The sequence below is a fragment of the Pristiophorus japonicus genome, unplaced genomic scaffold (assembly GCF_044704955.1).
Source record: "Pristiophorus japonicus isolate sPriJap1 unplaced genomic scaffold, sPriJap1.hap1 HAP1_SCAFFOLD_1776, whole genome shotgun sequence".
Classification (NCBI taxonomy): domain Eukaryota; kingdom Metazoa; phylum Chordata; class Chondrichthyes; family Pristiophoridae; genus Pristiophorus; species Pristiophorus japonicus.
The window spans coordinates 10,978-38,643 of NW_027251461.1; the positions used below are offsets into that span (position 1 = coordinate 10,978).

The following is a 27,666-nucleotide window of genomic DNA, read 5'->3' on the forward strand; positions in this document are numbered from 1 at the left end:
CATAGTTTCCCTGTCCCTGTGGGAGTGACCGATCTGTGTTGGACACTTGACCAGGAAGAGAGAGGACAGTGGAAGGCCCAGATTCCATCTGACTGTACTACATTGCATTGGGAGGGGCCCTTGAACAAAGCACTGCCCAGATTGTGGCTGTGCCCCAGTTAGTCACCGCTCAGCACAGTCTTATGTTCCAGGTCTCCGACAGGTTCCCGCCGTGTGAGGCCAGTGATCCCGGGTCATGACAGGCTCACGCTGCCAAGCCAGGTCTCAGTCAGCAACATTTTCTCCTGGTTGGTGCTGGTGCCTGCGTACATCGCTAGTTTCTGTCCGTACCATCAGTTTGCACTGAAGCAACATCTGGGAACTTTCACATGAGGTAACTTGCTGACCAGGTGAAAAAAAGTCACCAGAGCAGAAAGATCCCAGAGTGGATCCCAGGCCAAGTCAGCGAATCAATAACTGGGCTGATTGTTGTCCAGTGACCCACGGCACCTTGAGCTCAGGATCGGCCTCAGCAGCGATGCCTCCCATGGTGGACAATCTGCTGAGATATACTGTTGGCTTCTGGATAAATTGCAGGCTCTTGAGCAAGGAATTGAAGGTCTGTGGCTAATATCGGATAGATAGTGTTTCTTTTCAAACAATCTCTAGGAATTTAAAGATCAGAGTTCCAATGGTGGTGAGGTCACACTGCACTGCCTCAGTCACTGATGGAACAGAAGGTCTGAGTGTGATACAGCACAGTACAGGGTGTAACCAATCTCATCAACTTCCTCCTCCGACAGATCGCACAACAGATTCACCTTGCTGTTGAAGTACGCTGGCAGCCGACCCTGCTCCAAGTAGCCAACCAGCTCCTCGAGTATTTGAAGGACCCGCTCAGCCAGCGCCTCCTTGGTCCAGTCCTGCTGCACTTCGCTGAGGTGCAAGATAACGTTGGTCAGCTGACTGCCGGTCAGCTTCCTCAGCGAGGGCCGGTCTCTGCAGACAGCCTTCAGCACCTTCAGGCAGCAGAACCTGAAGCCCATGTCAGTGCGGTCCAAGGATTGCAGCCTGCTGTTCTCCGCGGCCCAGAAACTCTGCTGCCAAATATTTACAAAACTGCCCCTTTGTGGTTTGGCAATGAGTACGGTCTCCCCCACTTTAATCATCGGCAGGATATCGATGCACAGGAGCTTCTCTCCGTCATGCTGAACTTCCAACTGCAGGACCTCGGCACAAACCTCAGGCCGAATGATGCAGTCCAGTAAAGTGTTGAGCACCAGCCAGTTCACAGTCCCCAGCACCGTCTTGTGCAACACCTCGACAATTAATTTTGGTGACAGGTATGTCCCCACAATAAATCGATCCCAGTAACTGATGCCCCGGGGGAAATACTCCAGGTGATCCCGCCGCACTAACCGCAGCTCAGGAACGTTCAGTATGGTTTCCTCCCCAGCGACAAGGGTCCACAGGGTGTCCTCGAGCTGCAGTGGCAGCATCAGGCAAACGTGGTCAGGGGCCCCCATTTGGAGATCGTTGTACAGACTCCCACTGAGGTGCAGCTCTCCCAGCGGCATGTCCGGGTGTTTCCTGCGAAGGAATTTCTGCAGCTCTGTACAGATGTCCATTGCGCACCGCTGGACTCGGTCTCGCTCTGCAGGGGGAATGGACCGCTGTGCGTAATAGGCTAGAAGCCTTTCCTGCGGACTGACGCAGAGAGCAGCTTCACTGCTCTCGGGAGCCGTGCTCTCCATTGAAATATCTCGGCAATCCTCTGGGAAATACAATCAAAGCATTCAGACGTTAACTGGAGCATTAAAAACAAGATTTAATTTGTTTGTAAACTTTATGCTCATCAAGATGATGAATGTTGTTTCTCTGAAACAGAAGTTATACACCCATTAAACTCTCCCAGGGCAGGTACAGCACGGGGTTAGATACAGAGTAAAGCTCCCTCTACACTGTCCCATCAAACACTCCCAGGGCAGGTACAGCACGGGGTTAGATACAGAGTAAAGCTCCCTCTACATTGTCCCATCAAACACTCCCAGAGCAGGTACAGCACGGGGTTAGATACAGAGTAAAGCTCCCTCTACACTGTCCCATCAAACACTCCCAGGGCAGGTACAGGGGGTTAGATACAGAGTAAAGCTCCCTCTACACTGTCCCATCAAACACTCCCAGAGCAGGTACAGCACGGGGTTAGATACAGAGTAAAGCTCCCTCTACACTGTCCCATCAAACACTCCCAGGGCAGGTACAGGGGGTTAGATACAGAGTAAAGGTCCCTCTACACTGTCCCATCAAACACTCCCAGGGCAGGTACAGCACGGGGTTAGATACAGAGTAAAGCTCCCTCTACACTGCCCCATCAAACACTCCCAGGGCAGGTACGGGGGTTAAATACAGAGTAAAGCTCCCTCTACACTGTCTCATCAAATACTCCCAGGGCAGGTACAGGGGGTTATATACAGAGTAAAGCTCCCTCTACACTGTCTCATCAAATACTCCCAGGGCAGGTACAGCTTTACCTGAATTATGGCTGGACTGTGCAATCGGTATTCTGTGCAGGGATTCACTCATCTGTATATTCAGCAGTTTTGGGGATGTATCAATCCAGCTGGATTCTTCCTTTACTGACTGTGTGTCTGGCTTGTCCAGGGAGCTATCTGGTGGATCACTGGCCTTGTCAAACATCTGCACGAATACAGAGGATCTCAACAAATTGCCTTTCATGTAAAATCTCAGCCATTAATAATTTAACAGATCTCAATCCGAACAATTGCGCAGGAATCAGTGCAGAGCAACCAGTATCAGGAACCCTGATCGATTCGCCCCACTCCCAGCTCAAGGCCAAAAAAGACAAGTCGAGCAGTCCTCCTGCCCAACTCACAACATTGTGGGGGAGACTGAACCCTCATGATCTGGGGCCCACCCCTTCAAGTATTAACTCACTAGCTCCAGTTACAGTGGTACTGAGGCACGTTGAATATTGCGGCGGTAAACTGTGTGCAGGCTGAACATGGCCACAATACAACAGGAAGCCCCAACTCACCCGTTTAACAGCCACTGTGGCGATAGTGAGTAGGGCAGCCCCTCCGACACCCAGCACCAGGTGGGCATTCGCCAGCAGGAAGTCAACGATGTCTCCAAGCCCACTGTCCCTCCGCTTTCCTTTAACTTGCACAATACTCGCCATCCTGAAGCAGCACTCTGAGAACTGTAAACGGGGGAAATTACAAACAATACATTTTAAACCATAAACAGTATTTTCTCCTCTTCCTCTCCCCGCTCCCAAGGGCAGTGATAGAAACATAGAAATTTACAGCGCAGAAGGTCGTCATTTCGGCCCATCGTGTCTGCGCCGGTCGACAAAGCCACACGGCCCTCGGTCAGCAGCCCTGAAGGTTACATATAAACCTATGAACAATGGCGGAAAGGCAAAGAGCACCCAGCCCAACCAGTCCGCCTCACACAACTGCGACACCCCTTACACTGAAACATTCTACACTCCACCCCAACCGGAGCCATGTGATCTCCTGGGAGAGGCAAAAACCAGATAAAAACCCAGGCCAATTGGGGAAAAAAATCTGGGAAAATTCCTCTCCAACCCATCCAGGCGATCGAAACTAGTCCTGGAGATCAACCTGGCCGTATTCTATTCCCTGCAGTACTGATCATATCAAGAGGTTATCCAGTCTAATCCCAATTACCAGCTCTACAGGTTACTGCACTTTAAGTGCCCATCCAACCATCTTTTAAAAGTGGTGAGGGTTTCTGCATCCACCACTCTTCCAGGCAGCGAGTTCCAGACCCCCACAACCCTCTGCGTGAAGAAGCCCCCCCCTCACCGACCAAATCCCCTCTAAACCTTCCACCAACCGCCTTAAAACTATGCCCCCTCGTAATAGACCCCTCCACCAATGGAAATAGGCCCTTGGTATCCACTATGTCCAGACCCCTCAATATTTTGTCCACCTCGATGAGGTCAGGGTCAGGCTCTGGGTGCGACAGTGAATGTTGATGGGCTATTTGCCTGTGGGAGGTACCACAGTGATGCTAATCCTGTCCTGACCTGTCTAGCACAAGTATGATAACAAATTCAAAACCCAGTGCATTACAGGGAAGTGCAATCACAGTTGTCTCGTTGTTCCACAGGACTGCCCTGTGCTACGGGCAGTTCAAGAGGGGATGCTGTGAAGTTCACACACTGCATTAGGAGTCAATGGCTGGCAATTGGAAGCAGCAACCTGGGCTGATTACTTTAGTTATAGAGCACTAAGGCCAAATGCACAACTTTTTGCTGACTCGGCACCAGTTTCCAAAAAGAGGATATTCAGTTATTGGAGGGGGGGACAGGGAAGGGCACTCAGTGACCGGGGGACAGGGAAGGGCACTCAGTGACCGGGGGACAGGGAAGGGCACTCAGTGACCGGGGGACAGGGAAGGGCACTCAGTGACCGGGGGACAGGGAAGGGCACTCAGTGACCGGGGGACAGGGAAGGGCACTCAGTGACCGGGGGACACGGGAAGGGCACTCAGTGACCGGGGGACAGGGAAGGGCACTCAGTGACCGGGGGACAGGGAAGGGCACTCAGTGACCGGGGGACAGGGAAGGGCACTCAGTGACCGGGGGACAGGGAAGGGCACTCAGTGACCGGGGGACACCGGAAGGGCACTCAGTGACCGGGGGACACCGGAAGGGCACTCAGTGACCGGGGGACACCGGAAGGGCACTCAGTGACCGGGGGACACCGGAAGGGCACTCAGTGACCGGGGGACACCGGAAGGGCACTCAGTGACCGGGGGACACCGGAAGGGCACTCAGTGACCGGGGGACACCGGAAGGGCACTCAGTGACCGGGGGACACCGGAAGGGCACTCAGTGACCGGGGGACACCGGAAGGGCACTCAGTGACCGGGGGACACCGGAAGGGCACTCAGTGACCGGGGGACACCGGAAGGGCACTCAGTGACCGGGGGACACCGGAAGGGCACTCAGTGACCGGGGGACACCGGAAGGGCACTCAGTGACCGGGGGACACCGGAAGGGCACTCAGTGACCGGGGGACACCGGAAGGGCACTCAGTGACCGGGGGACACCGGAAGGGCACTCAGTGACCGGGGGACACCGGAAGGGCACTCAGTGACCGGGGGACACCGGAAGGGCACTCAGTGACCGGGGGACACCGGAAGGGCACTCAGTGACCGGGGGACACCGGAAGGGCACTCAGTGACCGGGGGACACCGGAAGGGCACTCAGTGACCGGGGGACACCGGAAGGGCACTCAGTGACCGGGGGACAGGGAAGGGCACTCAGTGACCGGGGGACAGGGAAGGGCACTCAGTGACCGGGGGACAGGGAAGGGCACTCAGTGACCGGGGGACAGGGAAGGGCACTCAGTGACCGGGGGACAGGGAAGGGCACTCAGTGACCGGGGGACACACAATTGCTGCAAGGTTGATCCCCGAATTTAAGCGAATGAAGGATCAGGAAAGATGACGACCCGGATCTTTTCTCTCGGAGAGGAGACCGAGTGGATAAAATGTTTAGAATTATGAAAGTTTTTGGACACATTGGATCTGAGGAAGCATTTCTGCCGTGTACAGTAACAGAATGTTGGATTATAAAACTTAGATTACTTTTATATTACAATCCATGAAGACTGTTTGTTGCCTTTCTCCATCCCATCACTGCAAACCCAGTGTATCTAAGGGTTAAGTCATGGTAGGAGAGCTCGGTCACATGATATGCTCCTCCTGTACCATGTGGGAACTCGGACACTTCCAGTGTCCCTGACGACTGTGTGTGCGGGAAGTGTATCCGCCTCCAACTCCTGACAGTTCGCGTTGCGGAATTGGAGCTAAGGGTGGATTCACTCTGGAGCATCCACGATGCTGAGAATGACGTGAGTAGCACATGTAGCGAGTTGGTCTTACCGCAGGGGAAGGGTCCACAGCCAGATAGGGAATGGAAGACCAGCAGGAAGAGCAGTGCAAGGAAGGGAGTGCAGGGGTCCCCTGTGGTCATCCCCCTGCAAAACAGATACACCGTTTTGGGTACTGTTGAGGGGGATGACTCATCAGGGGAGGGCAGCAGCAGCCAAGTTCATGGCACCGTGGGTGGCTCTGCTGCACAGGAGGGCAGGAAATAGAGTGGGAGAGCGATAGTGATAGGGGATTCAATTGTAAGGGGAATAGATAGACGTTTCTGCGGCCACAACCGAGACTCCAGGATGGTATGTTGCCTCCCTGGTGCAAGGGTCAAGGATGTCTCGAAGCGAGTGCAGGACATTCTGAAAAGGGAGGGTGAACAGCCAGTTGTCATGGTGCACATTGGTACCAACGATATAGGTAAAAAACGGGATGAGATCCTACGAGACAAATTTAAGGAGCTAGGAGCTAAATTAAAAAGTAGGACCTCAAAAGTAGTAATCTCGGGATTGCTACTAGTGCCACGTGCTAGTCAGAGTAGGAATCGCAGGATAGCGCAGATGAATACGTGGCTTGAGCAGTGGTGCAGCAGGGAGGGATTCAAATTCCTGGGGCATTGGAACTAGTACAAACCGGACGGTCTGCACCTAGGCAGGACCGGAACCAATGTCCTAGGGGGGAGTGTTTGCTAGTGCTGTTGGGGAAGAGTTAAACTAATCTGGCAGGGGGATGGGAACCAATGCAGGGAGACAGAGGGAAACAAAATGGAGACAGAAGCAGAAGACAGAAAGGAGATGAGTAAAAGTGGAGGGCAGAGAAACCCCAAGGCAAAAAACAAAAAGGGCCACTGTACATCAAAATCCAAATGGTCAAAGTGTAATAAAAAGGCAAGCCTGTAAGCTCGGTGGCTCAATGCGAGGAGTATTCGGAACCCAGGAGAGGGCTCTGAGCTAGTTAGAGTGGGTGAGAGCTCAGATGAACAGGATCCCAAGAAAGAATGCAAAAGGCAGGAGGCAACAGAGCAGAGTAGCACTGGGGTAAGTGTAAACCACAAGGTGATAGGAAGGGACAATATTTATGAATATAAAGGGGCTGCAGGAGGGGTCAAAACTAAAAATCGTGGTTTAAAAACTAGTATTAAAACACTCTACCTAAACGCACGCAGCATTCGAAATAAAGTAAATTAGTTGACGGCACAAATCATTACAAATGGGTATGATTTGGTGGCCATTACAGAAACGTGGTTGCAGGGGGGCCAAGACTGGGAATTAAACATACAGGGGTATCTGACAATTTGGAAAGATAGACAAGAAGGGAAAGGAGGTGGGTAGCTCTGTTAATAAAGGATGAAATCAGGGCAGTTGAGAGAGACGATATTGGTTCTAATGAACAAAATGTTGAATCATTGTGGGTGGAGATTAGAGATAGTAAGGGGAAAAAGTCACTGGTGGGTGTAGTTTATAGGCCCTCAAATAATAACTTCACGGTGGGGAGGGCAATAATCAAGGGAATAATGGAGGCATGTGAAAAAGGAATGGCAGTAATCATGGGGGATTTTAACCTACATATCGATTGGTCAAATCAAATTGCATGAGGTAGCCTTGAGGAGGAATTCATAGAATGCATACGGGATAGTTTCTTAGAACAGTATGTTACAGAACCTACAAGGGAGCAAGCTATCTTAGATCTGGTCCTGTGTAATGACAGGAAAAATAAATGATCTCCTAGTAAAAGATCCTCTCGGAATGAGTGATCACAGTATGGTTGAATTTGTAATACAGATTGAGGGTGAGGAAGTAGTGTCTCAAACGAGCGTACTATGCTTAAACAAAGGGGACTACAGTGGGATGAGTTGGCTAAAGTAGACTGGGAACACAGACTAAATGGTGGCACAATTGAGGAACAGTGGAGGACTTTTAAGGAGCTCTTTCAAAAATATATTCCAGTGAAAAAGGGCAGTAAGAAAAGGGATAACCAGCCGTGGATAACCAAGGAAATAAAAGAGAGTATCAAATTAAAAACCAATGCGTATAAGGTGGCCAAGGTTAGTGGGAAACTAGAAGATTGGGAACATTTTAAACGACAGCAAAGAATGACTAAGAAAGCAATAAAGAAAGGAAAGATAGATTACGAAAGTAAACTTGCGCAAAACATAAAAACAGATAGTAAAAGCTTTTACAGATATATAAAACGGAAAAGAGTGACTAAAGTAAATGTTGGTCCCTTAGAAGACGAGAAGGGGGATTTAATAATGCGAAATGTGGAAATGGCTGAGACCGTAAACAATTATTTTGCTTCGGTCTTCACAGTGGAAGACACAAAAACCATGCCAAAAATTGCTGGTCACAGGAATGTGGGAAAGGAGGACCTTGAGACAATCACTATCACTAGGGGGGTAGTGCTGGACAGGCTAATGGGACTTAAGGTAGACAAGTCCCCTGGTTCTGATGAAATGCATCCCAGGCTATTAAAAGAGATGGCGGAAGTTATAGCAGATGCATTCGTTATAATCTACCAAAATTCTCTGGACTCTGGGGAGGTACCATCGGATTGGAAAGCAGCTAATGTAACGCCTCTGTTTAAAAAAAGGGGGCAGACAAAAGGCAGGTAACTATAGGCCAGTTAGTTTAACATCTGTAGTGGGGAAAATGCTTGAAGCTATCATTAAGGAAGAAATAGCGGGACATCTAGATAGGAATAGTGCAATCAAGCAGACGCAACATGGATTCATGAAGGGGAAATCATGTTTAACTAATTTACTGGAATTTTTTGAGGATATAACGAGCATGGTGGATAGAGGTGTACCGATGGATGTGGTGTATTTAGATTTCCAAAAGGCATTCGATAAGGTGGCACACAAAAGGTTACTGCAGAAGATAAAGGTACGCGGAGTCAGAGGAAATGTATTAGCATGGATAGAGAATTGGCTGGCTAACAGAAAGCAGAGAGTCGGGATAAATGGGTCCTTTTCAGGTTGGAAATCGATGGTTAGTGGTGTGCCACAGGGATCGGTGCTGGGACCACAACTGTTTATAATATACATAGATGACCTGAAAGAGGGGACAGAATGTAGTGTAACAAAATTTGCAGATGACACAAAGATTAGTGGGAAAGCGGGTTGTGTCGAGGACATAGAGAGGCTGTAAAGAGATTTGGATAGGTTAAGCGAATGGCTTAAGGTTTGGCAGCTGGAATACAATGTCGGAAAATGTGAGGTCATCCACCTTGGAAAAAAAACAGTAAAAGGGAATATTATTTGAATGGGGAGAAATTACAACATGCTGCGGTGCAGAGGAACCTGGGGGTCCTTGTGCATGAAACATTTTTTGGGAGTAAACAAAAAACATTAAACCGTGCCCCCCCCCGATCTGGGGGAAACACCAAACATTTACAGGCCCTTTTATTTTTTTGTGGTATTTTTGGGGGTTTTTTTTTGGGTACAAAAACATATTTTTCTCCAAGTGCCCCCTATAAAAGAGGAGGGGGACACTAAAAGCACCGGCAATTAAAACAAATCAACTTAAAAACATAAAATCAAATTAAAATTTGGTTGTCGGGCGTGATGATGCACTCCAGTCCCTCCGGTGCCCACCTCTCGCGGAAGGCCGCGAGCGTACCGGTGGAAAAGTTAGTTTGCAGGTGCAGCACGTAATCAGGAAGGCGAATGGAATGTTGGCCTTCATTGCGAGAGGGATGGAGTACAAAAGCAGGGAGGTCCTGCTGCAACTGTACAGGGTATTGGTGAGGCCGCACCTGGAGTACTGCGTGCAGTTTTGGTCACCTTACTTAAGGAAGGATATACTAGCTTTGGAGGGGGTACAGGGACGATTCACTCGGCTGATTCCGGAGATGAGGGGGTTACCTTATGATGATAGATTGAGTAGACTGGGTCTTTACTCGTTGGAGTTCAGGAGGATGAGGGGTGATCTTATAGAAACATTTAAAATAATGAAAGGGATAGACAAGATAGAGGCAGAGAGGTTGTTTCCACTGGTTGGGGAGACTAGAACTAGGGGGCACAGCCTCAAAATACAGGGGAGCCAATTTAAAACCAAGTTGAGAAGGAATTTCTTCTCCCAGAGGGTTGTGAATCTGTGGAATTCTCTGCCCAAGGAAGCAGTTGAGGCTAGCTCATTGAATGTATTCAAGTCACAGATAGATAGATTTTTAACCAATAAGGGAATTAAGGTTTACGGGGAGCGGGCGGGTAAGTGGAGCTGAGTCCATGGCCAGATCAGCCATGATCTTGTTGAATGGCGGAGCAGGCTCGAGGGGCTAGATGGCCTACTCCTGTTCCTAATTCTTGTGTTATGTTCAAACACCGGCAGCGGCCTCGCAAACAAGTGGTCTTAAAGCTACATTAAAAATGGGAATAGAAGCAGTTTGCTTACCGGCTGAGACTCCACTTTCTTCTTGTTGCGATGCTGGTCTCTGAGACAGACAGACAGGGAGGGAAACAGACAGGGAGGGAGGGAGACAGGGAGGGAGGGAGACAGGGAGAGAGAGAGGGAGGGAGGGAGACAGGGAGAGAGAGAGGGAGGGAGGGAGACAGGGAGAGAGAGAGGGAAGGGAGACAGGGAGAGAGAGAGAGGGAAGGGAGACAGGGAGAGAGAGAGAGGGAAGGGAGACAGGGAGAGAGAGAGAGGGAAGGGAGACAGGGAGAGAGAGAGAGGGAAGGGAGACAGGGAGAGAGAGAGAGGGAAGGGAGACAGGGAGAGAGAGAGAGGGAAGGGAGACAGGGAGAGAGAGAGAGGGAAGGGAGACAGGGAGAGAGAGAGAGGGAAGGGAGGGAAGGAGACAGGGAAGGAGGGAGAGAGGGAGACAGGGAGAGAGAGAGGGAGAGAGGGAGGGAGGGAGACAGGGAGAGAGAGAGGGAAGGGAGACAGGGAGAGAGAGAGAGGGAAGGGAGACAGGGAGAGAGAGGGAAGGGAGACAGGGAGAGAGAGAGAGGGAAGGGAGGGAAGGAGACAGGGAAGGAGGGAGAGAGGGAGACAGGGAGAGAGAGAGGGAAGGGAGACAGGGAGAGAGAGAGGGAGACAGACAGGGAGAGAGAGAGGGAAGGGAGAGAGAGAGGGAGACAGAGGGTCAGACCAGGCCGCTGTGGGCCGGGGAGGGTGAGCCGCCTCAGGCCCCGCTGGATCACCGAGGCCGGACAGCTGCAGAGTCCATTTTATAAACCAAGGATGGAAAATAAAGGAAAACGAAGTGACCGGAGAATGAATAAATTAGTGCGCGGGGCCTCGCGGGGCCTGGACTCGGAGTTTGACAAAAAGTAATTTCCGAATTAATTATTTGAGATTCGCGGCCAATATTTTATAAATGAGAATAATCAATAAACGCCGGGGGCCTGCTTCCAGTCCGGGACATTCTGCAGCTTTGCCCCGGGCCCTGACCTGTGACCTGTGACCTGTGACCTCCGGGTTCCCGGTGCCGGGACGCTCCGGTTTGCAGCCGGTCTCTCAGCCGCCTTCTCTCTTTGGCTCCATCTCCACAGCAACCCGGCCACAAACCCTGACTGACGGCTCAGCTGACCAATCAGCGAGGACGTTATCCAAACGCCCGGAACTGACGATGACTGGAGGGGGGCGGGGCAATCCCTCACATTCGGAAGCGAGAGGGCGTGGTCGCCTCCTCATCTGATAACAATGCCGTGATCGACACCAATCCAGACCAATAACAACCCGTACTATCAGCGGGTGCCCGCCTACCTGCCGCCTCTCCACCAATGAGGAGCGGAGGAAGGGAGCGGCCGCTGTCAGCACGAAGATGGCCGCCACCGGAGTCTTGCCCTTCATCCGCGGCGTGGATCTCAGCGGCAATGACTTTAAGGTAAGTGTGTGCCGGCAGCGGCAACACGGTAAGGGCCGGGGCCGGGGCCGGGGCCGGGGCCGGGGCAGGGGGCAGGGGGCAGGGGGCAGGGGGCACGGGGCCCGGGCACTGCTGAAATCTCCGGCTTCCACCTTCGGAGGCTCCGGGCGGGGAGGCCGGCAGTCTAGGCCCGGCTTCAGTCATTTAATGTTTATAATCTTCTGAAGCATTTCAGTATAGTGCCAGTGTTTTTGTTCAGTAATTGCAATAAATCCTGATCTGTCTTCTCTTGATTGTGGTATTTGTTCCAGGTTTAATGTTAAATCCATATTTTATGAATTTCTCTTCCCCTCAAGGCTATGAAACTTGTTAAGACTCCCCTCCCTCCCCCTCTCTCCCTGTCTCCCTCTCTCTCTCCCTGTCTCCCTCTCTCTCTCTCTCCCTCTCTCCCTGTCTCCCTCCCTCTCTCTCTCCCTCTCTCTCTCCCTGTCTCCCTCCCTCTCTCTCTCTCTCTCTCTCTCTCTCTCCCTGTCTCCCTCTCTCTCTCTCTCTCTCTCTCCCTGTCTCCCTCCCTCTCTCTCTCCCTCTCTCTCTCCCTGTCTCCCTGCTCTTTGCCGGGGTGTGATTCTTGGCCGCTGTTAATCGTCTTTCACACTTGGTCTGAATTTGCCTTCGGGCTCGTGGTGATGAATGGAGGAAGCTCCAGGCACAAGGCGCTCTCGCTGTTTGTGGGAGCTTGCCGTGCTCCCGACACTCCAGCATCCTGCAGAGAGGGAGTAGCTCTGAGCTCATCAAGGAGCTGGCTGAGGGAGCACTGGGTTCGGGGAGGATGGAAGAGATTAGTGAACACACACAATTGTGTAATGATGTGATGGCTAAAGCATCGAAGATTAAACCTGTACTGATACTTCAGTCACATTGTTAGGTTTTTAACCCTCAGTCTGAGAATGACCAATTCTGTTTGTTTCATGTTCTGTGATGTGGAAACTCTCACTAGTATTACGTAATGTTAACCATAAACATCCAAATTAAATGCCAAAACAATTCTCACCAGTGCTTGTAAGTCATCTTTACCCCCAATCTATTCTATTCCATCTTCTTTATTTTAAACTTTAATGTTACTCATTCTCTGGCTAATGCTGTACTCTAAACTTATTTTTGATCTTTTTCATAATTTCTTCAGTGTAAAAGTTTTCCTTTTAATTATTTCATTTTCCGGCTCTCTATTTTCGAGGTGGAAGCAAGTACTTTGGGCGGGATGGGGGGGAAGAAAGAGAGAGGTTCATTTTTAAGCAATCAAGGCCCAGATGTTGCCAATTTGACAGGAGGACAATAATAAAAGAATAGGGAGGTCACTTATTACTGGGAGGGTGCGAGTCTGGGTGGGGCAGAGGAACAAAGGGATCTCGGATACAAATGCACAAATCACTAACAGTAGTGACACAGGTTAACAAGGCCATAAAAAAGCAAACCAAGCACTAGGGTTTATTTCTAGAGGGATATAATTGAAAAGTAGGAAAGTTATGCTTAACATGGAACAAACCTTTGTCAGACCACACTTGGAGCACTGCATACAGTTCTGATCGCCATATTATAAAAAGGATATAGATGCACTGGAGTGGGTGCAGAGAAGATTTACAAGGATGATACCAGAAATGCGAGAGTATACATATCAGGAAAGGATGAACAGGCTGGGTCTCTTTTCTCTTGACCTAATAGAGGTCTTTAAAATTATGAAAGGTTTTGATAGAGTGGATACAGAGAGAATGTTTCCACTTGTGGGGAAGAGCATAACTAGAGGCCATCAATATAAGATAGTCACCAAGAAATCCAATAGGGAATTCAGAAGAAACTTCTTTACCCAGAAAGCGGTGAGAATGGAACTTGCTATCTCAGGGAGTGGTTAAAGCGAATAATCTGGAAGCATATGGGGGAGAAGGGAATAGAGGGTTATTCTGATATAGATGAGGAAAGATGAGAGGAGGCTCGAGTGGAGCATAAACGCCGGCATGGACTAATTGGGCCTAATGGCCTGTTTCTGGGCCATATGTCCGATGTAATTGACGCTGGCAGCTGTACAGCTAAGCTTACTTGTAGCACTAGACAGGCTAAAGACTCAAAGTACAAAATTAATCACAATACTTTGTCCAAAAGAGTGCTAACAGTGAAACTCCAATTTTACATACGAAAATAAAAGGAGCAGGAGTCGGCCATTTGGCCCTTCGAGCCTGCTCCGCCATTCAGTAAGATCATGGCTAATTTTCTACCTCAATGTCACCTTCCTGCACTGTCCCCATGTCCCTTGATTCCTTTAGTATCCAAAAATCTATTGATCTCTGTCTTGAATATACTCAAGAACTGAGTATCCTTGGAATTATCTACCCCAAAGGGCTGTGGAATCATTGAGTATATTCAAGGCTGAAATAGATAAGACTCTTGGGGAATTACGGGAATTGGGCAGGAAAGTGGAGTTGAGGTTGAATAGTGGAGGAGACTCGAGAGGCCATATGGTTTATTCCTGCTTCTAATTCTCATGTTCTTGTGTTCTTATCCATAGCCCTCTGGGGTAGAGAATTCCAAAGATTTACAACCTTTTGAGTGAAGAAACTTTTCCCGATCTCAGTCTTAAATGGCCGACCCCTTATTCTGAGACTGTGACCCCTACTTCTCGACTCTCCAGTCAGTGGGGACAGCTTCCCAGTATCTACCCTGTCAAGCAGCTTAATAATTTTATGTTTCACTGAGATCATCTCTCATTCTTCTAAATGCTGGGGAATATCGGCCTAGTCTACTCAGTCTCTCGTCAAAGGACAATCCCCCCCCCCAGCCCAAGAATCAGTCTGGTGAACCTTCATTGCACTCCCTCTTAAGGCAAGTATATCCTTCCTTGGGTAAGGAGACCAGAACTGTATATAATACGCCAGGTGTGGTCTCACAAGGGCCCTATATAATTTCAGTAAGGCATCTTTACTCTTATACTCCAATCCCTTGTAATAAAGGCCAACATACCATTTGTTTTCCTCAGTGCTTGCTGTACCTGCATGTTAACTTTCTGTGATTCATGTACAAGCACGCCCAGGTTGCTCTGAACACCAACATTTCCCAATCTCTCATCATTTAAAAAATGTTCTGTTTTTCTTATGGAGTGGATATCTTCACATTTCTGAATGGCAGATGGAATATTGTCGGTAATATAATGTGATCCTCTCCCCCCATTCTCTTCCCTTTAACTTGCTGTAATTGTTTGGGACTATGATCTGTGTATATGTGTATCGTCAACGTGCACATGTATTGGTGCAGCATTTAGCTGTTCGGGGCTGATCGTCTAACTGTAAAAACTAGAATAGTAAAATATTTTCAGTGATACAATATTGAATCATAGCTTTGTTTTTATTCCTGCTTTGGTCATTATTAAACAGTTTATTTAAAAACACATTGCCTTTGAGATTTTTGACAGAAATGAACTAAAAGCAGTCTTGTCATTGAGTCAAATTGTGTAACATGCATTGAAAGTATTTACTAAAGTAACAGTGAAGCTTGCAGGGATTCTGTTGCTGCCTGACGAAGAGCTGTTACAGGGCTGTATTTTTTACCTTTGCTAATTTACATCATCTTTCTTCATTTCAAAGGGTGGCTATTTTCCTGAACATGTTAAATGTATGACCAGTTTGAGATGGCTGAAGCTGAACCGGACAGGACTCTGCTACTTACCCGAGGAACTGGCTTCTCTTCACAAACTGGTAAAGCATCATGTTGTATTTTCTACTTGATTTGTGATTTAAATACAGTATACCAGTGTTGTTCTTTAATGTTGTTATCTTCTGCCTGAGGAAAAGAGTGTTCGAAGGTCAGGCCCTCAAATCTGTCACCAAGCTTATGGTCTACAGGGCTGTAGTGATACCCGCCCTCCTATATGACTCCGAGAAGTGGACCATGTACAGTAGACACCTCAAATCGCTGGAGAAATACCACCAATGATGTCTCCGCAAGATCCTGCAAATCCCCTGTGAGGACAGACGCACCAATGTTAACGACCTCGGTCAGGCCAACATCCCCAGCATCGAAGCACCGACCACAATCGACCAGTTCCGTTGGGCGGCCACGTTGTTCGCATGCCAGACACGACTCCCAAAGCAAGCGCTCTACTCGGAACTTCTACACGGCAAACGAGCCCAAAGTGGGCAGAGGAAACATTTCAAGGACACCCTCAAAGCTTCCCTGATAAAGTACAACATTCCCACCGACACCTGGGAGTCCCTGGCCAAAGACCGCCCTAAATGGAGGAAGTGCATCCGGGAGGGCGCTGAGCATCTCGAGTCTCATCGGCGAGAGCATGCAGAAATCAAGCGCAGACAGCGGAAGGAGCGTGCGGCAAACCAGTCCCACCCACCCCTTCCCTCAACGACTATCTGTCCCATCTGTGACAGGGACTGTAATTCCCGTATTGGACTGTTCAGTCACCGAAGAACTCACTTTTAGAGTGGAAGCAAGTCTTCCTCAATTTCGAGGGACTGGCTATGAGTATTCTCAGTCACAGTCCCAAGCAGTGCCTCCTTTTGAGGGCCACTGTCAATATTGCTTTTCCACAGACAGGTTCAATGTGGAGTGCACATGTGCTTTCCCACACACTGAGCTCCTGATTTCAATCAAGACACAGTCGGTGGTTACCAAGTGGTGACCAGGCAGGCAAAATTAACTTTTTATTAAGTAATTCAATTTTCATAGGACCCTTTTAAATACTGTATGGAAGCTGGGACAGCCTTGTATCCTAATAGCATTCCCTGTTGTTGGAAAAGGAGAGGGAACTGCAGTGAATTCCAGCTCGGTCATCATCTCACAGCTGCTTAGGCCGTGCATCTAGGACTAGAGTGTCAGCCGTGATCAGTGGGGTAGCACTCTCGCCTCTGAGTACAAAGGTTGTGGGTTCAAGTCCCACTCCAGAGACTTGAGCGCAAAATCCAGGCCGACACTCCAGTGCAGTGCTGAGGCAGTGCTGTGCTGTCGGAGGTGGCGTCTTTTGGATGAGGTGTTAAAGTGAGGTCCCGTCTACTCAGGTTGACGTTAAAAGATCCCATGGCACTATTTTGAAGAGCAGGGGAATTATCCCCAGTGTCCTGGCCAATATTATCCCTCAATCAGCATAATTAAAAACACATTATCTGGCCATTATCAAATTGCTGTGTGTGGGAGCTTGCTGTGCACAAATTGGTTGCCCCGTTTCCTACATTCCAACAGTGACTACACTTCAAAAAGTACTTCATTGGCTGTGAAGCGCTTTGGGATGTCCTGAGGTCGTGAATGGCGCTATAGAAATTCAAGGCTTTTTTTTTACCAGAGGCACATAGAATTGTGTATCTGCTAGGGATTTCAGGTGAAAGAGAGGTGGTTGCAATTGAGTACCAATCTGGGCAATGCAGCGAATATGGCTCCATGCAGCAGAGAGGGAAAGCCTTTGTCATACTGCAATTGGCTTCAGTGAACGAGGTAGAAAATCGGGCATGGTTTCTGCTCCTGATCACTATCTAGTGACCACTCTGCTAGAAACTCTATGTCTGGGGGCAGGATCAAGCTCAGTGTGATGCTTTTCATGGTCTTCTGACTCTGTGTCTAGGTTTATACATGAAAGATGACTCTTGAGTGGAGTACAGGAAGCTGTTAACACCCATGGAATTCAACTCCAGCAAGAGTCGCTTCCATAAGGAGGTGCTGGTATCTGAGGAGAAAGTTGTTCCTTTTGTTAGATCCTTGAGCTGTACAGCTAACTAACAGCTTATGTTAGTCATTGTGGTAGAAAATCATTGTTCAATACTTGAGCTCAGAGTTCGAGATCCTGTTTAAGGTAAATTATAGAGTGGGAGATGGGCACTTATGAGGGACAGGGTCTGTTTTCATAACTGTTCCCTCGTCTGTGTCACTATTTACAAAGTGTACATAAAATTTATGATAGAAAAATGATTTATTCTGCTCTAACTCTAATGCTCCTGGTTTTGTTGCAGGAACACTTGTCAGTCAGTCACAACAGCCTGACGACCCTGCATGGGGAGCTCTCCAGTCTGCCGTGTCTGCGGGTGAGTAATTCACACAGCAGAGAACTCCAGAAAGGACCGTGGCAACTTGAATTGCAACAATTCTACTGCTAATGAGCTGTACAATCATTAAAAAAATTAAAATCAAACTTTGAAAGGATTGTGCCTTAATGGTGGGTGTCATTGACCCAAATTCTAAAGCCTCTTTGATGCCTATTTTTTAATGGGCTCAATATCGCCATTCTACTTGTATCTAATCCTGAGAATCACCAGATTGCCGTTCCCCATCTCTGAACCTCAAAATTAAGTTTCCATGGCTATAAAGATATGATTGATTTTATTTAGAAGGCATGCATGTCATACAATTCATGCTAGAAACTGATGTGGCATTCAAATGGCTTTCAAAGAGACTCTTTGTCTAAATAGACTGAAATATCTGAGACTCCAGCGTACAGCATGTTGGCAGGTTTGCGGCACTGTTTCTCTTGTCCAATTTAAAATATTTTCCCACATTACCTGGGATTGGGAATTGTGTGTAATACTCTGGGATTGGGAATTGTGTGTAATACTCTGGGATTGGGAATTGAGTGTAATAGACTCGGATTGGGAATTGTGTGTAATACTCTGGGATTGGGAATTGTGTGTAATACTCTGGGATTGGGAATTGAGTGTAATACACTCGGATTGGGAATTGTGTGTAATACTCCGTACTCTCTACAGGCCATTGTTGCTCGAGCGAATAACCTGAAGAATTCTGGTGTTCCCGATGACATTTTCCATCTGGATGATCTCTCTGTGCTGGTACGTTGACCGAAAGAGTTTGTTACAGGCTAGTCATCGCATGCACCGTGGGGAAAAGCTGTTGTGAATAAAAGAACCATCTGGCTTGTGCAGTCAGGTTAATTTAACAATATTTGATACATAACCAACAGAGAGAAAATGTTAGTACGTTGTTGGTGCTCCAGCTCTTTCTTGATGTCTTTAGCATGTTTTGCAAATGTGATTGAGTATTATTAATAAACGTGCTGGAACCTCTGGTCCCACCTGTCAGAGTCGTGAGGGGTCTGATTTTGTAGGAGGTGAAGTCCTCTGATATTTAACCCGTGGCCTTGTGTGTGTGACTGAGACATTGAGTGTGGGCAGGCTTTTTCCAGTCGTTAACTTCAGTTGCTCAGTTTTTTTTGTTCCTTTCTCTCTGGGCACCTGTCCTTTGCTCAGCATGTCCCCAGGGTGGGACACGAGAGATTGGAAGCTCTGCTGTTGGTAGGATTCAAACTTACTGTGCTACTTTCATGACCCTGAATATTGGATTCGAGGAGTGAAGCTGGAGAAACAGTTGACGCTACGAATATGCTGCACCTACAGCATACTTAAATATCTGATGCAGTGTTTGTTATATAGGAATGTAATATCTGTAAAATCTGACAGAAGAGACCTGTCTGACCACAACAAACCACGCTGGGTACAGGTATATTGTAAATAAGCACAACAGATTTTATAAAGTGGTTTACTTCCAGTACAAAGAAATAATACTGAACAAGGCGATAGTCGATAGTCTGTTCCTTGAAATCTCAACGGAAGCCCACTGATTGACTGCAGCGCAGTCTCGTGCTGTGTTCGGTGATGCAGTTCTCCTCCAGTCTTGCTTTGCGTTCATGCTGCCTTCAAGGTTCAATAGCTGCTTCTCTTTTATACATTTTTTCCCTTTCAAGTGCTGTGATAGCTTGCAGCTGTCTGGGCCTTGCATGTCATTACAATGCTCTCGTTATTAACTCGAACATTTTTTGACCTTCAATAGCCCAGTCTACCGTTATCTTGCTATCCTCCCTTTTTTGCAGAACATAAGAAATAGGAGCAGGAGTCGGCCATTTGGCCCCTCGAGCCTGCTCCGCCATTCAATAATATCATGGCTGATCTGATCCTGGCCTCAACTCCACTTCCCTGCCCGCTCCCCGTAACCCTTGACTCCCTTAATCTTTCAAAAATCTGTCTAACTCCACCTTAATTATATTCAATGACCCAGCCTCTACAGCTCTCTGGGGTAGAGAATTCAAAAGATTCACCACCCTCTGAGAGAAGAAATTCCTCCTTGTTTCCATTTTAAATGGGTGACCCCTTATTCTGAAACTATGCCCCCTAGTTCCAGATTCCCCCACGAGGGGAAACATCCTCTCTGCATCTACCCTGTCAAGCCCCCTCAGAATCTTATGTTTCAATAAGATCACTTCTAAGTCTTCTAAATTCCAATGAGTATAGGCTCAACCTCTCTTCATATGACAACCCCCTCATCTCAGGAATCAACCTCATGAACCTTCTCTGAACAGCCTCCAATGCAAGTATATCCTTCCTTAAATACGGAGACCAAAACTGTACGCAGTACTCCAGGTGTGACCTCACCAATACCCTGTACAGTTGTAGCAGGACTTCTCTGCTTTTATACTCTATCCCCCTTGCAATAAAGGCCATCATTCCATTTGCCTTCCTAAATACTTGCTGTACCTGCATGCTAACTTTTTGTGTTTTATGTACAAGGAACCCCAAGTCCCTCTGTACCGCAGCATTTTGTAATCTCTCCCCACTTAAATAATAATGAGCTTTTTTATTTTTCCTACCAAAATGGTAATCTCACATTTTCCCACATTATACTCCATCTGCCAAATTTTTGCCCACTCACTTAGCCTGTCTATATCCTTTTGTGTCCTCCTCACAACTTGCTTTCCCACCTGTCTTTGTATCATCAGCAAACTTGGCTACATTACACTCGGTCCCTTCATCCAAGTCATTAACATAGATTGTAAATAGTTTGGCCCCAGCACTGATCCTGCCAACCGGATAATGACCCATTTATCCAGACACTCTGTTTTCTGTTAGTTAGCCAATCCTCTATCCACGCTAATATATTACCCCCAACCCCGTGAGCTTTTATCTTGTGCACTAACCTTTTATGTGGTACCTTATTGAATGCCTTCTGGAAATCCAAATACACCACATCCATTGGTTCCCCCTTATCCACCCGGCTCGTACATCCTCAAAGAACTCCAGCAAATTTGTCAAACATGATTTCCTTTTCATAAAACCATGCTGACTGCATTATGATTTTCTAAATGTCCTGCTACTACTTCCTTAATGATGGACTCCAGCATTTTCCCAACAACAGATGTTAGGCTAAGTGGTTTATAGTTTTCTGCTTTCTGTCTGCCTCCTTTCTTAAATAGGGATATTACATTTGTGGTTTTCCAATCCGCTGGGACCACCCCATAATCCAGGAAATTTTGGTAGATTACAACCAATGCATCCACTATCTCTGCATCCACTTCTTTTAAGACCCTAGGATGCAGGCCATCAGATCGAGGGGACTTGTCCACATTTAGTCCCATTAGTTTGTCTAGTACTTTGTCTCTAGAGACAGTGATTTATTTAAATTTCACCCCCCCCACCCCCCAATAGCCACTTGATTATCAATTATTAGGATGTTTTTAGTGTCTTCTACAGCGAAGACCAATACAAAATATTTGTTCAAAGTCTCTGCCATTTCTCTGTTTCCCATTATTAATCCCCGTTTTTGTCTGAGAACTTCTACACAGACAATCTTGTGTTATTTAGCTTTAGCGATAAGAAATGCATTTTATTTTGTGGCTAATTAATATTCTGGCCTTGATCACCCTAGCTCTAACAAAGCTGTCCCAGAAGTTAAAAAATGGTTAAGCGAATGGACTAAGGTTTGGCAGATGGAATACAATGTCGGAAAGTGTGAGGTCATCCACCTTGGGGGAAAAAAACAGTAAAAGGGAATATTATTTGAATGGGGAGAAATTACAACATGCTGCGGTGCAGAGGGACCTGGGGGTCCTTGTGCATGAAACTCTTTTGGAGTTTACCTGTAAAACATAAACATTAATCGGTGCCACCCGACCTGGATGACACACCAGATATTTACCAGGCCCATTTTTTTTCTTTTTTGTGTTTTTTTTTGTGTTTTTTTTTGGGCACTAAAATCAAATTTTTTTTTCCTCCAGTGCCCCCTATAAAAGGGGAGGGGGACACTAAAAGCACCGGCAATTAAAACAAATTAAACTTTAAAACGTAAAATCAAATAAAAATTTGGTTGCCGGGCGTGATGATGCACTCCAGTCCCTCCGGTGCCCACCTCTCGCGGAAGGCCGCGAGCGCCTTGTGCCTGAATCCCAAAAAAAGTTAGTTTGCAGGTGCAGCAGGTAATCAGGAAGGCGAATGGAATGTTGGCCTTCATTGCGAGAGGGATGGAGTACAAAAGCAGGGAGGTCCTGCTGCAACTGTACAGGGTATTGGTGAGGCCGCACCTGGAGTACTGCGTGCAGTTTTGGTCACCTTACTTAAGGAAGGATATACTAGCTTTGGAGGGGGTACAGAGACGATTCACTCGGCTGATTCCGGAGATGAGGGGGTTACCTTATGATGATAGATTGAGCAGACTGGGTCTTTACTCATTGGAGTTCAGAAGGATGAGGGGTGATCTTATAGAAACATTTAAAATAATGAAAGGGATAGACAAGATAGAGGCAGAGAGGTTGTTTCCACTGGTCGGGGAGACTAGAACTAGGGGGCACAGCCTCAAAATACGGGGGAGCCAATTTAAAACCGAGTTGAGAAGGAATTTCTTCTCCCAGAGGGTTGTGAATCTGTGGAATTCTCTGCCCAAGGAAGCAGTTGAGGCTAGCTCATTGAATGTATTCAAATCACAGATAGATTTTTAACCATTAAGGGAATTAAGGGTTACGGGGAGCGGGCGGGTAAGTGGAGCTGAGTCCACGGCCAGATCAGCCATGATCTTGTTGAATGGCGGAGCAGGCTCGAGGGGCTAGATGGCCTTCTCCTGTTACTAATTCTTATGTTCTTATGTTTATAATATTGGCTCAATCTACCATCCTGCTTTGCTAAAAATGGTTAGCTAAGCTTACACAAATTTTAGTTAATTTTATCATATAATAGTTAAACAAAAGCATTATTAAAACACTATCACAACATGCAGGTAAGTTTTATCTTACAGGAACATATTAGAGATATGACAGGACAACGTGTTCTCGTTCCCCTCCCCCTATTCACGATCTTTTAACTTGCTGTAAATGTTTGGAATATATGATCTGTTTATATAAGCACTTAAAAAATGATGTTTAGTGCTCAAACACATGACAATCGCAGTGCCAGCTACAAACATTCGTTTTTGAGAGGATTTTTTCCAACAAAATCAAACTGCTGTATTAAGAATGTATTTGTTACTTTGTTTAATTAGGTTGATGCACATTTTGTGTTTCAGGACCTCAGCTATAATCAGCTGACTGAAATTCCGCGGGAGCTGGAGAATGCTAAAAACATGCTGGTGCTCAACTTGAGCCACAACAGGTAGGCCGGGGCGGTCATGATAAACATGCTTGTGTTGGGAATCTTTTTTTTAAAACTGTATTGCATTTTTACTGGGGATTTTGTGTCTTTTGTGGAACCATTCATAACCTGTAGTTCTAAAAGCAGTGAAACTTGAGACGCACAGCAGTAAGTCAGAAAAAGTAAATGAAATCTAAGTCAATATTTTGTGTGAGAACTGAAACGGTCAGGTGGAGAAATGTCTGTTTCACCCTCGTGTGCTCCCCTTGTGGCTGTTGTTGTCTTCAGAGCTGCAGCAAAGCTTTTAACAAATATTAGGTGGGAGAGAGCAACAGTTTTCGCTGTATCCCTCATTTCTGGAGGTGTGAGGATGAGTGACACTCGTGGGCCGTGACTGCTCTGCTTTCAGTCAGCAGGACCTTTTGTCCCTTCTTTGCCTCTGCTCTTCTTCCTTCTGCTCTTTACTCAAAGATTGACCACTCACTGTATGGAGAGCTGAAGAAACAAACTTGTATCGTGGATTTGTAGAACAGAATGGGTCAATGTACTAATTGAATCATCAGTTTAACATGCAGATAGTTAGCTGGCTAGCATTAGATGTTTTTGTGTCTTTATCATAGAATCATAGAAATTTACAACACAGGAGGCTATTCGGCCCATCGTGTCTGTGGCAGCGCTCTGTTATTTTCTCTCTCTCTGTTCTCCTTGCCCTGTACAATCTCCAGGAGCTGAGGTGCTTACTCCCTGGATTTTGCTGGTGATGTTCTGAAGCTGGCTGCTTGCAGTTATAGGCCTGAGTGTGATTCTCTCTTCAATTAGGTCCCAGCTCTTACTCAAGGCTGCCCATCACAGATAAAATATAGATCTGCAACAATAGCACGAGGGGGTACGAGGGCTGGAGTCCATGTCCCACCGTGTCCTGTTGACATGCGCCACTGACGGAACATGGCACATTACTGCAATGTGTGTCTTCCTTTCCCTGTACTTGATTATTATGTATTCTGCCATTCCTGCTTTTAATGCCTTGTTTTTCTTTGCAGTATAGATAACATCCCAAACCAATTGTTTATAAATCTGACCGACCTGCTGTACCTGGACCTGAGCGATAATAAACTGGACAGTCTGCCTCCTCAAATGAGGCGCTTGGTTCATCTCCAGACACTGATTCTGAACAACAACCCACTCATGCATGCTCAACTGCGGTAAGGAGCAACTAGCAGGACATCTCTCTCGCCGCTTAATTGCACAGCGTCAAATAATCAACAATGTATGATGAGTGAGTCAGATGGACTAATGGGCACATTAGCAGAAGCGAAAACCCTGGAATCCTTTCTGAAAGCGTTCAGTGCTGTGATCAGGGTGGGGGTCTTTCTGGATAATGAGCTACAATAGGCTAAATGGCCTTTCTCTTTTGTATCACGTTAATGAATGGCGATCACAGAATGCATTGAACCGTGTGGTAGTGACTTGGACCAGCAAGGTCCCTGCTTCGATTTCCCCCCGAGGCGCGCCATGATGGAATTGTGACTGTAATTTAAAGCTGTGACCACTTGGCATATTGCAATCTAATTTTGAAGAGTTGGGGTGTGGTTCACTTTGATTTTGTGTAGTAACCTCTGGAGCCAAGAGGCCTTGATTGAATTCTGTCTAATTCACTGCACTAATCTGTTGCAGGCAGCTTCCTGCAATGACTGCTCTACAGACGTTGCATCTGCGGAATACACAGCGTACACAGAGCAACCTGCCGACCAGCCTGGAGGGCCTGTCCGCTTTGCTGGGTAAGCTGAGTCCTTTCAGTTAAACTGTTGTTTCTACAAGTTTCAGTAAACCCACTGAAAAATAAACTCTTCTCATGAATTCATGTCCTTGTTCACAAAATCTTCCATAGCATTGACCACACCACCATTCCATGCTCTATGGCCCTATGTTTCAGCCCCCATCTTATTGTCCTCTGACTTTAGCTTCCAGTATAGATCCCCCTCCATGTTGCTGCTCACTTACCCTGTATGGCTTTGTGCTGCAATAGGCACTGCATTTAACCACTAACCCGTAAAATAATCAATAATTCTAACTTTAAGTTACTGACCTTACCCCCCGCCCAGATGGAAGAGCACTGGCTTTAGTTCAGTTCAGTTCAGACTGCCCAGTGTATTTATAATGTATTCTATTTGGTTATGGTGAAACAACTTTAACATGGTATCACTTCCTGGGTGAATCTGTGACCGTGTGTCTCACAGTTGCCTGATGAATGAACCCGAGTTTACCCATCTCCCTCTCTGTCCCAACACCACCCCAGCAATAATGAGCGAAGATAAAGTGTTTCCTTAAATCCCACTGTGGAGAATGACAATGTTGTCTTGAACCCACCCTGCTTACATTACAGAGCACCAGGGGCAACATTGAAGCAGCTAGGCTTAGGCTGGATACAGCCACGTTCTCACGGCCAGAGTACAGTGTCGGCCAGAGTACAGTGTCGGCCAGGGCACTGATGGTTCTGGTGTTTGCTGCTGGTGATACTTTGCCCCCAGAGGCAGGATGCAAAAGGTCATCCCAAGATGGGCCTAGTTTATATTACCGAAACAGCTCTGCACCAAAAACAGGATATTCTAGAAATGGTGTCAGGGTCATTCTTTCAATTATTAACTGAATATCCAGACGAGAGTATGTAAGTTCCCTGGGTGATAAAACATTACCCATTGGTATAAATGTGCATGATTAATATCATTATCAGTGACCTATTTTTGCTGAAACCATAAATACCGAGCTGTCGACCTGAGCTGTAAACCCTGTTCACTCCAGCAGGGTCAAACAAACAGGTTCATTTCTCAAATCTTAAAAAAGCTTTGTTTGTTTCCCAGACGTGGACTTGTCCTGTAATGACCTGAGCCGGGTGCCGGAGTGCTTGTATACCCTCTCGTCTCTACGTCGGCTGAACCTCAGTACCAACCAGATCTCCGAGCTCTCTCTCTGCATCGATCAGTGGACGCAACTGGAAACGCTGAACCTGTCCCGCAACCAGCTCACCTCTCTTCCTGTATGAATGTTACTTGCAGTATTGTTTTTGCAGAAAGGAAAGATGAATTACGAAAGTAAACTTGCGCAAAACATAAAAACAGATAGTAAAAGCTTTTACCGATATATAAAACGGAAGAGAGTGACTAAAGTAAATGTTGGTCCCTTAGAAGATGAGAAGTGAGATTTAATAATTGGAAATGTGGAAATGGCTGTGCCTTAAACAATTATTTTGCTTCGGTCTTCACAGTGGAAGACACAAATCATGCCAAAAATTGCTGGTCACAGAAATATGGGAAGAGAGGACCTTGAGACAATCACTATCACTAGGGGGGTAGTGCTGGACAGGCTAATGGGACTCAAGGTAGACAAGTCCCCTGGTCCTGATGAAATGCATCCCAGGGTATTAAAAGAGATGGCGGAAGTTATAGCAGATGCATTCGTTATAATCTACCAAAATTCTCTGGACTCTGGGGAGGTACCAGCGGATTGGAAAGCAGCTAATGTAACGCCTCTGTTTAAAAAAGGGAGCAGACAAAAGGCAGGTAACTATAGGCCGGTTAGTTTAACATCTGTAGTGGGGAAAATGCTTGAAGCTATCATTAAGGAAGAAATAGCGGGACATCTAGATAGGAATAGTGCAATCAAGCAGACGCAACATGGATTCATGAAGGGGAAATCATGTTTAACTAATTTACTGGAATTCTTTGAGGATATAACGAGCATGGTGGATAGAGGTGTACCGATGGATGTGGTGTATTTAGATTTCCAAAAGGCATTTGATAAGGTGCCACACAAAAGGTTACTGCAGAAGATAAAGATACGTGGAGTCGGAGGAAATGTATTAGCATGGATAGAGAATTGGCTGGCTAACAGAAAGCAGAGAGTCGGGATAAATGGGTCCTTTTCGGGTTGGAAATCGGTGGTTAGTGGTGTGCCACAGGGATCGGTGCTGGGACCACAACTGTTTACAATATACATAGATGACCTGGAAGAGGGGACAGACTGTAGTGTAACATAATTTGCAGATGACACAAAGATTAGTGGGAAAGCGGGTTGTGTAGAGGACACGGGCTGCAAAGAGATTTAGATAGGTTAAACGAATGGGCTAAGGTTTGGCAGATGGAATACAATGTCGGAAAATGTGAGGTCATCCACCTTGGGGAAAAAAAAATAGTAAAAGGGAATATTATTTGAATGGGGAGAAATTACAACATGCTGAGGTGCAGAGAGACCTGGGGGTCCTTGTGCATGAATCCCAAAAAGTTAGTTTGCAGGTGCAGCAGGTAATCAGAAAGGCAAATGGAATGTTGGCCTTCATTGCGAGAGGGATGGAGTACAAAAGCAGGGAGGTCCTGCTGCAACTGTACAGGGTATTGGTGAGGCCGCACCTGGAGTACTGCGTGCAGTTTGGTCACCTTACTTAAGGAAGGATATACTGGCTTTGGAGGGGGTACAGAGACGATTCACTCGGCTGATTCCGGAGATGAGAGGGTTACCTTATGATGATAGATTGAGTAGACTGGGTCTTTACTCGTTGGAGTTCAGA

The 27,666-nt window shown here is 47.0% G+C and overlaps 2 protein-coding genes across 3 annotated transcripts in view; one reads left to right on the plus strand and one right to left on the minus strand.

Moving 5' to 3' along the window:
- Positions 1-11,435, minus strand: LOC139243647 (mitochondrial dynamics protein MID51-like). 2 transcript variants are annotated; one of them, XM_070870813.1, is made up of 4 exons: positions 10,305-11,435; positions 3,035-3,199; positions 2,511-2,676; positions 1-1,753 (listed from the first exon to the last, which is right to left on the minus strand). In XM_070870813.1, the coding sequence occupies exons 2-4, from the start codon at positions 3,176-3,178 to the stop codon at positions 702-704; spliced, it is 1,362 nt and encodes a 453-aa protein (XP_070726914.1). In that variant the 5' UTR covers positions 3,179-3,199; positions 10,305-11,435; the 3' UTR covers positions 1-701. The 2 variants fall into 2 exon arrangements, with proteins under 2 accessions (XP_070726914.1, XP_070726913.1); XM_070870812.1 differs by lacking the exon at positions 3,035-3,199 and having other exon boundaries at positions 10,305-11,137.
- LOC139243648 (protein flightless-1 homolog) overlaps positions 11,097-27,666 on the plus strand; it is a gene marked incomplete at its 3' end in the record, with an annotated part of 23,509 nt that continues 6,939 nt past the window's right edge. Inside the window, exons 1-9 of the mRNA XM_070870814.1 lie at positions 11,097-11,185; positions 11,583-11,742; positions 15,351-15,461; positions 17,718-17,789; positions 18,468-18,548; positions 23,041-23,126; positions 24,146-24,307; positions 24,780-24,883; positions 25,964-26,139. Coding sequence (XP_070726915.1) covers positions 11,097-11,185; positions 11,583-11,742; positions 15,351-15,461; positions 17,718-17,789; positions 18,468-18,548; positions 23,041-23,126; positions 24,146-24,307; positions 24,780-24,883; positions 25,964-26,139 — 1,041 coding nt within the window. The remainder of the gene's footprint in view (positions 11,186-11,582; positions 11,743-15,350; positions 15,462-17,717; positions 17,790-18,467; positions 18,549-23,040; positions 23,127-24,145; positions 24,308-24,779; positions 24,884-25,963; positions 26,140-27,666) is intronic.

Excerpts from the sequence above, each read along its gene's own strand:
- LOC139243647 (XM_070870813.1), bottom strand. The coding sequence starts at position 3,178 with ATGGCGAGTATTGTGCAAGTTAAAGGAAAGCGGAGGGACAGTGGGCTT. Across the intron at positions 2,677-3,034 it reads CCACAGTGGCTGTTAAACGG|ATGTTTGACAAGGCCAGTGA; the intron begins GTGAGTTGGGGC and ends GTATTCGTGCAG. Across the intron at positions 1,754-2,510 it reads ACAGTCCAGCCATAATTCAG|AGGATTGCCGAGATATTTCA; the intron begins GTAAAGCTGTAC and ends TGTATTTCCCAG.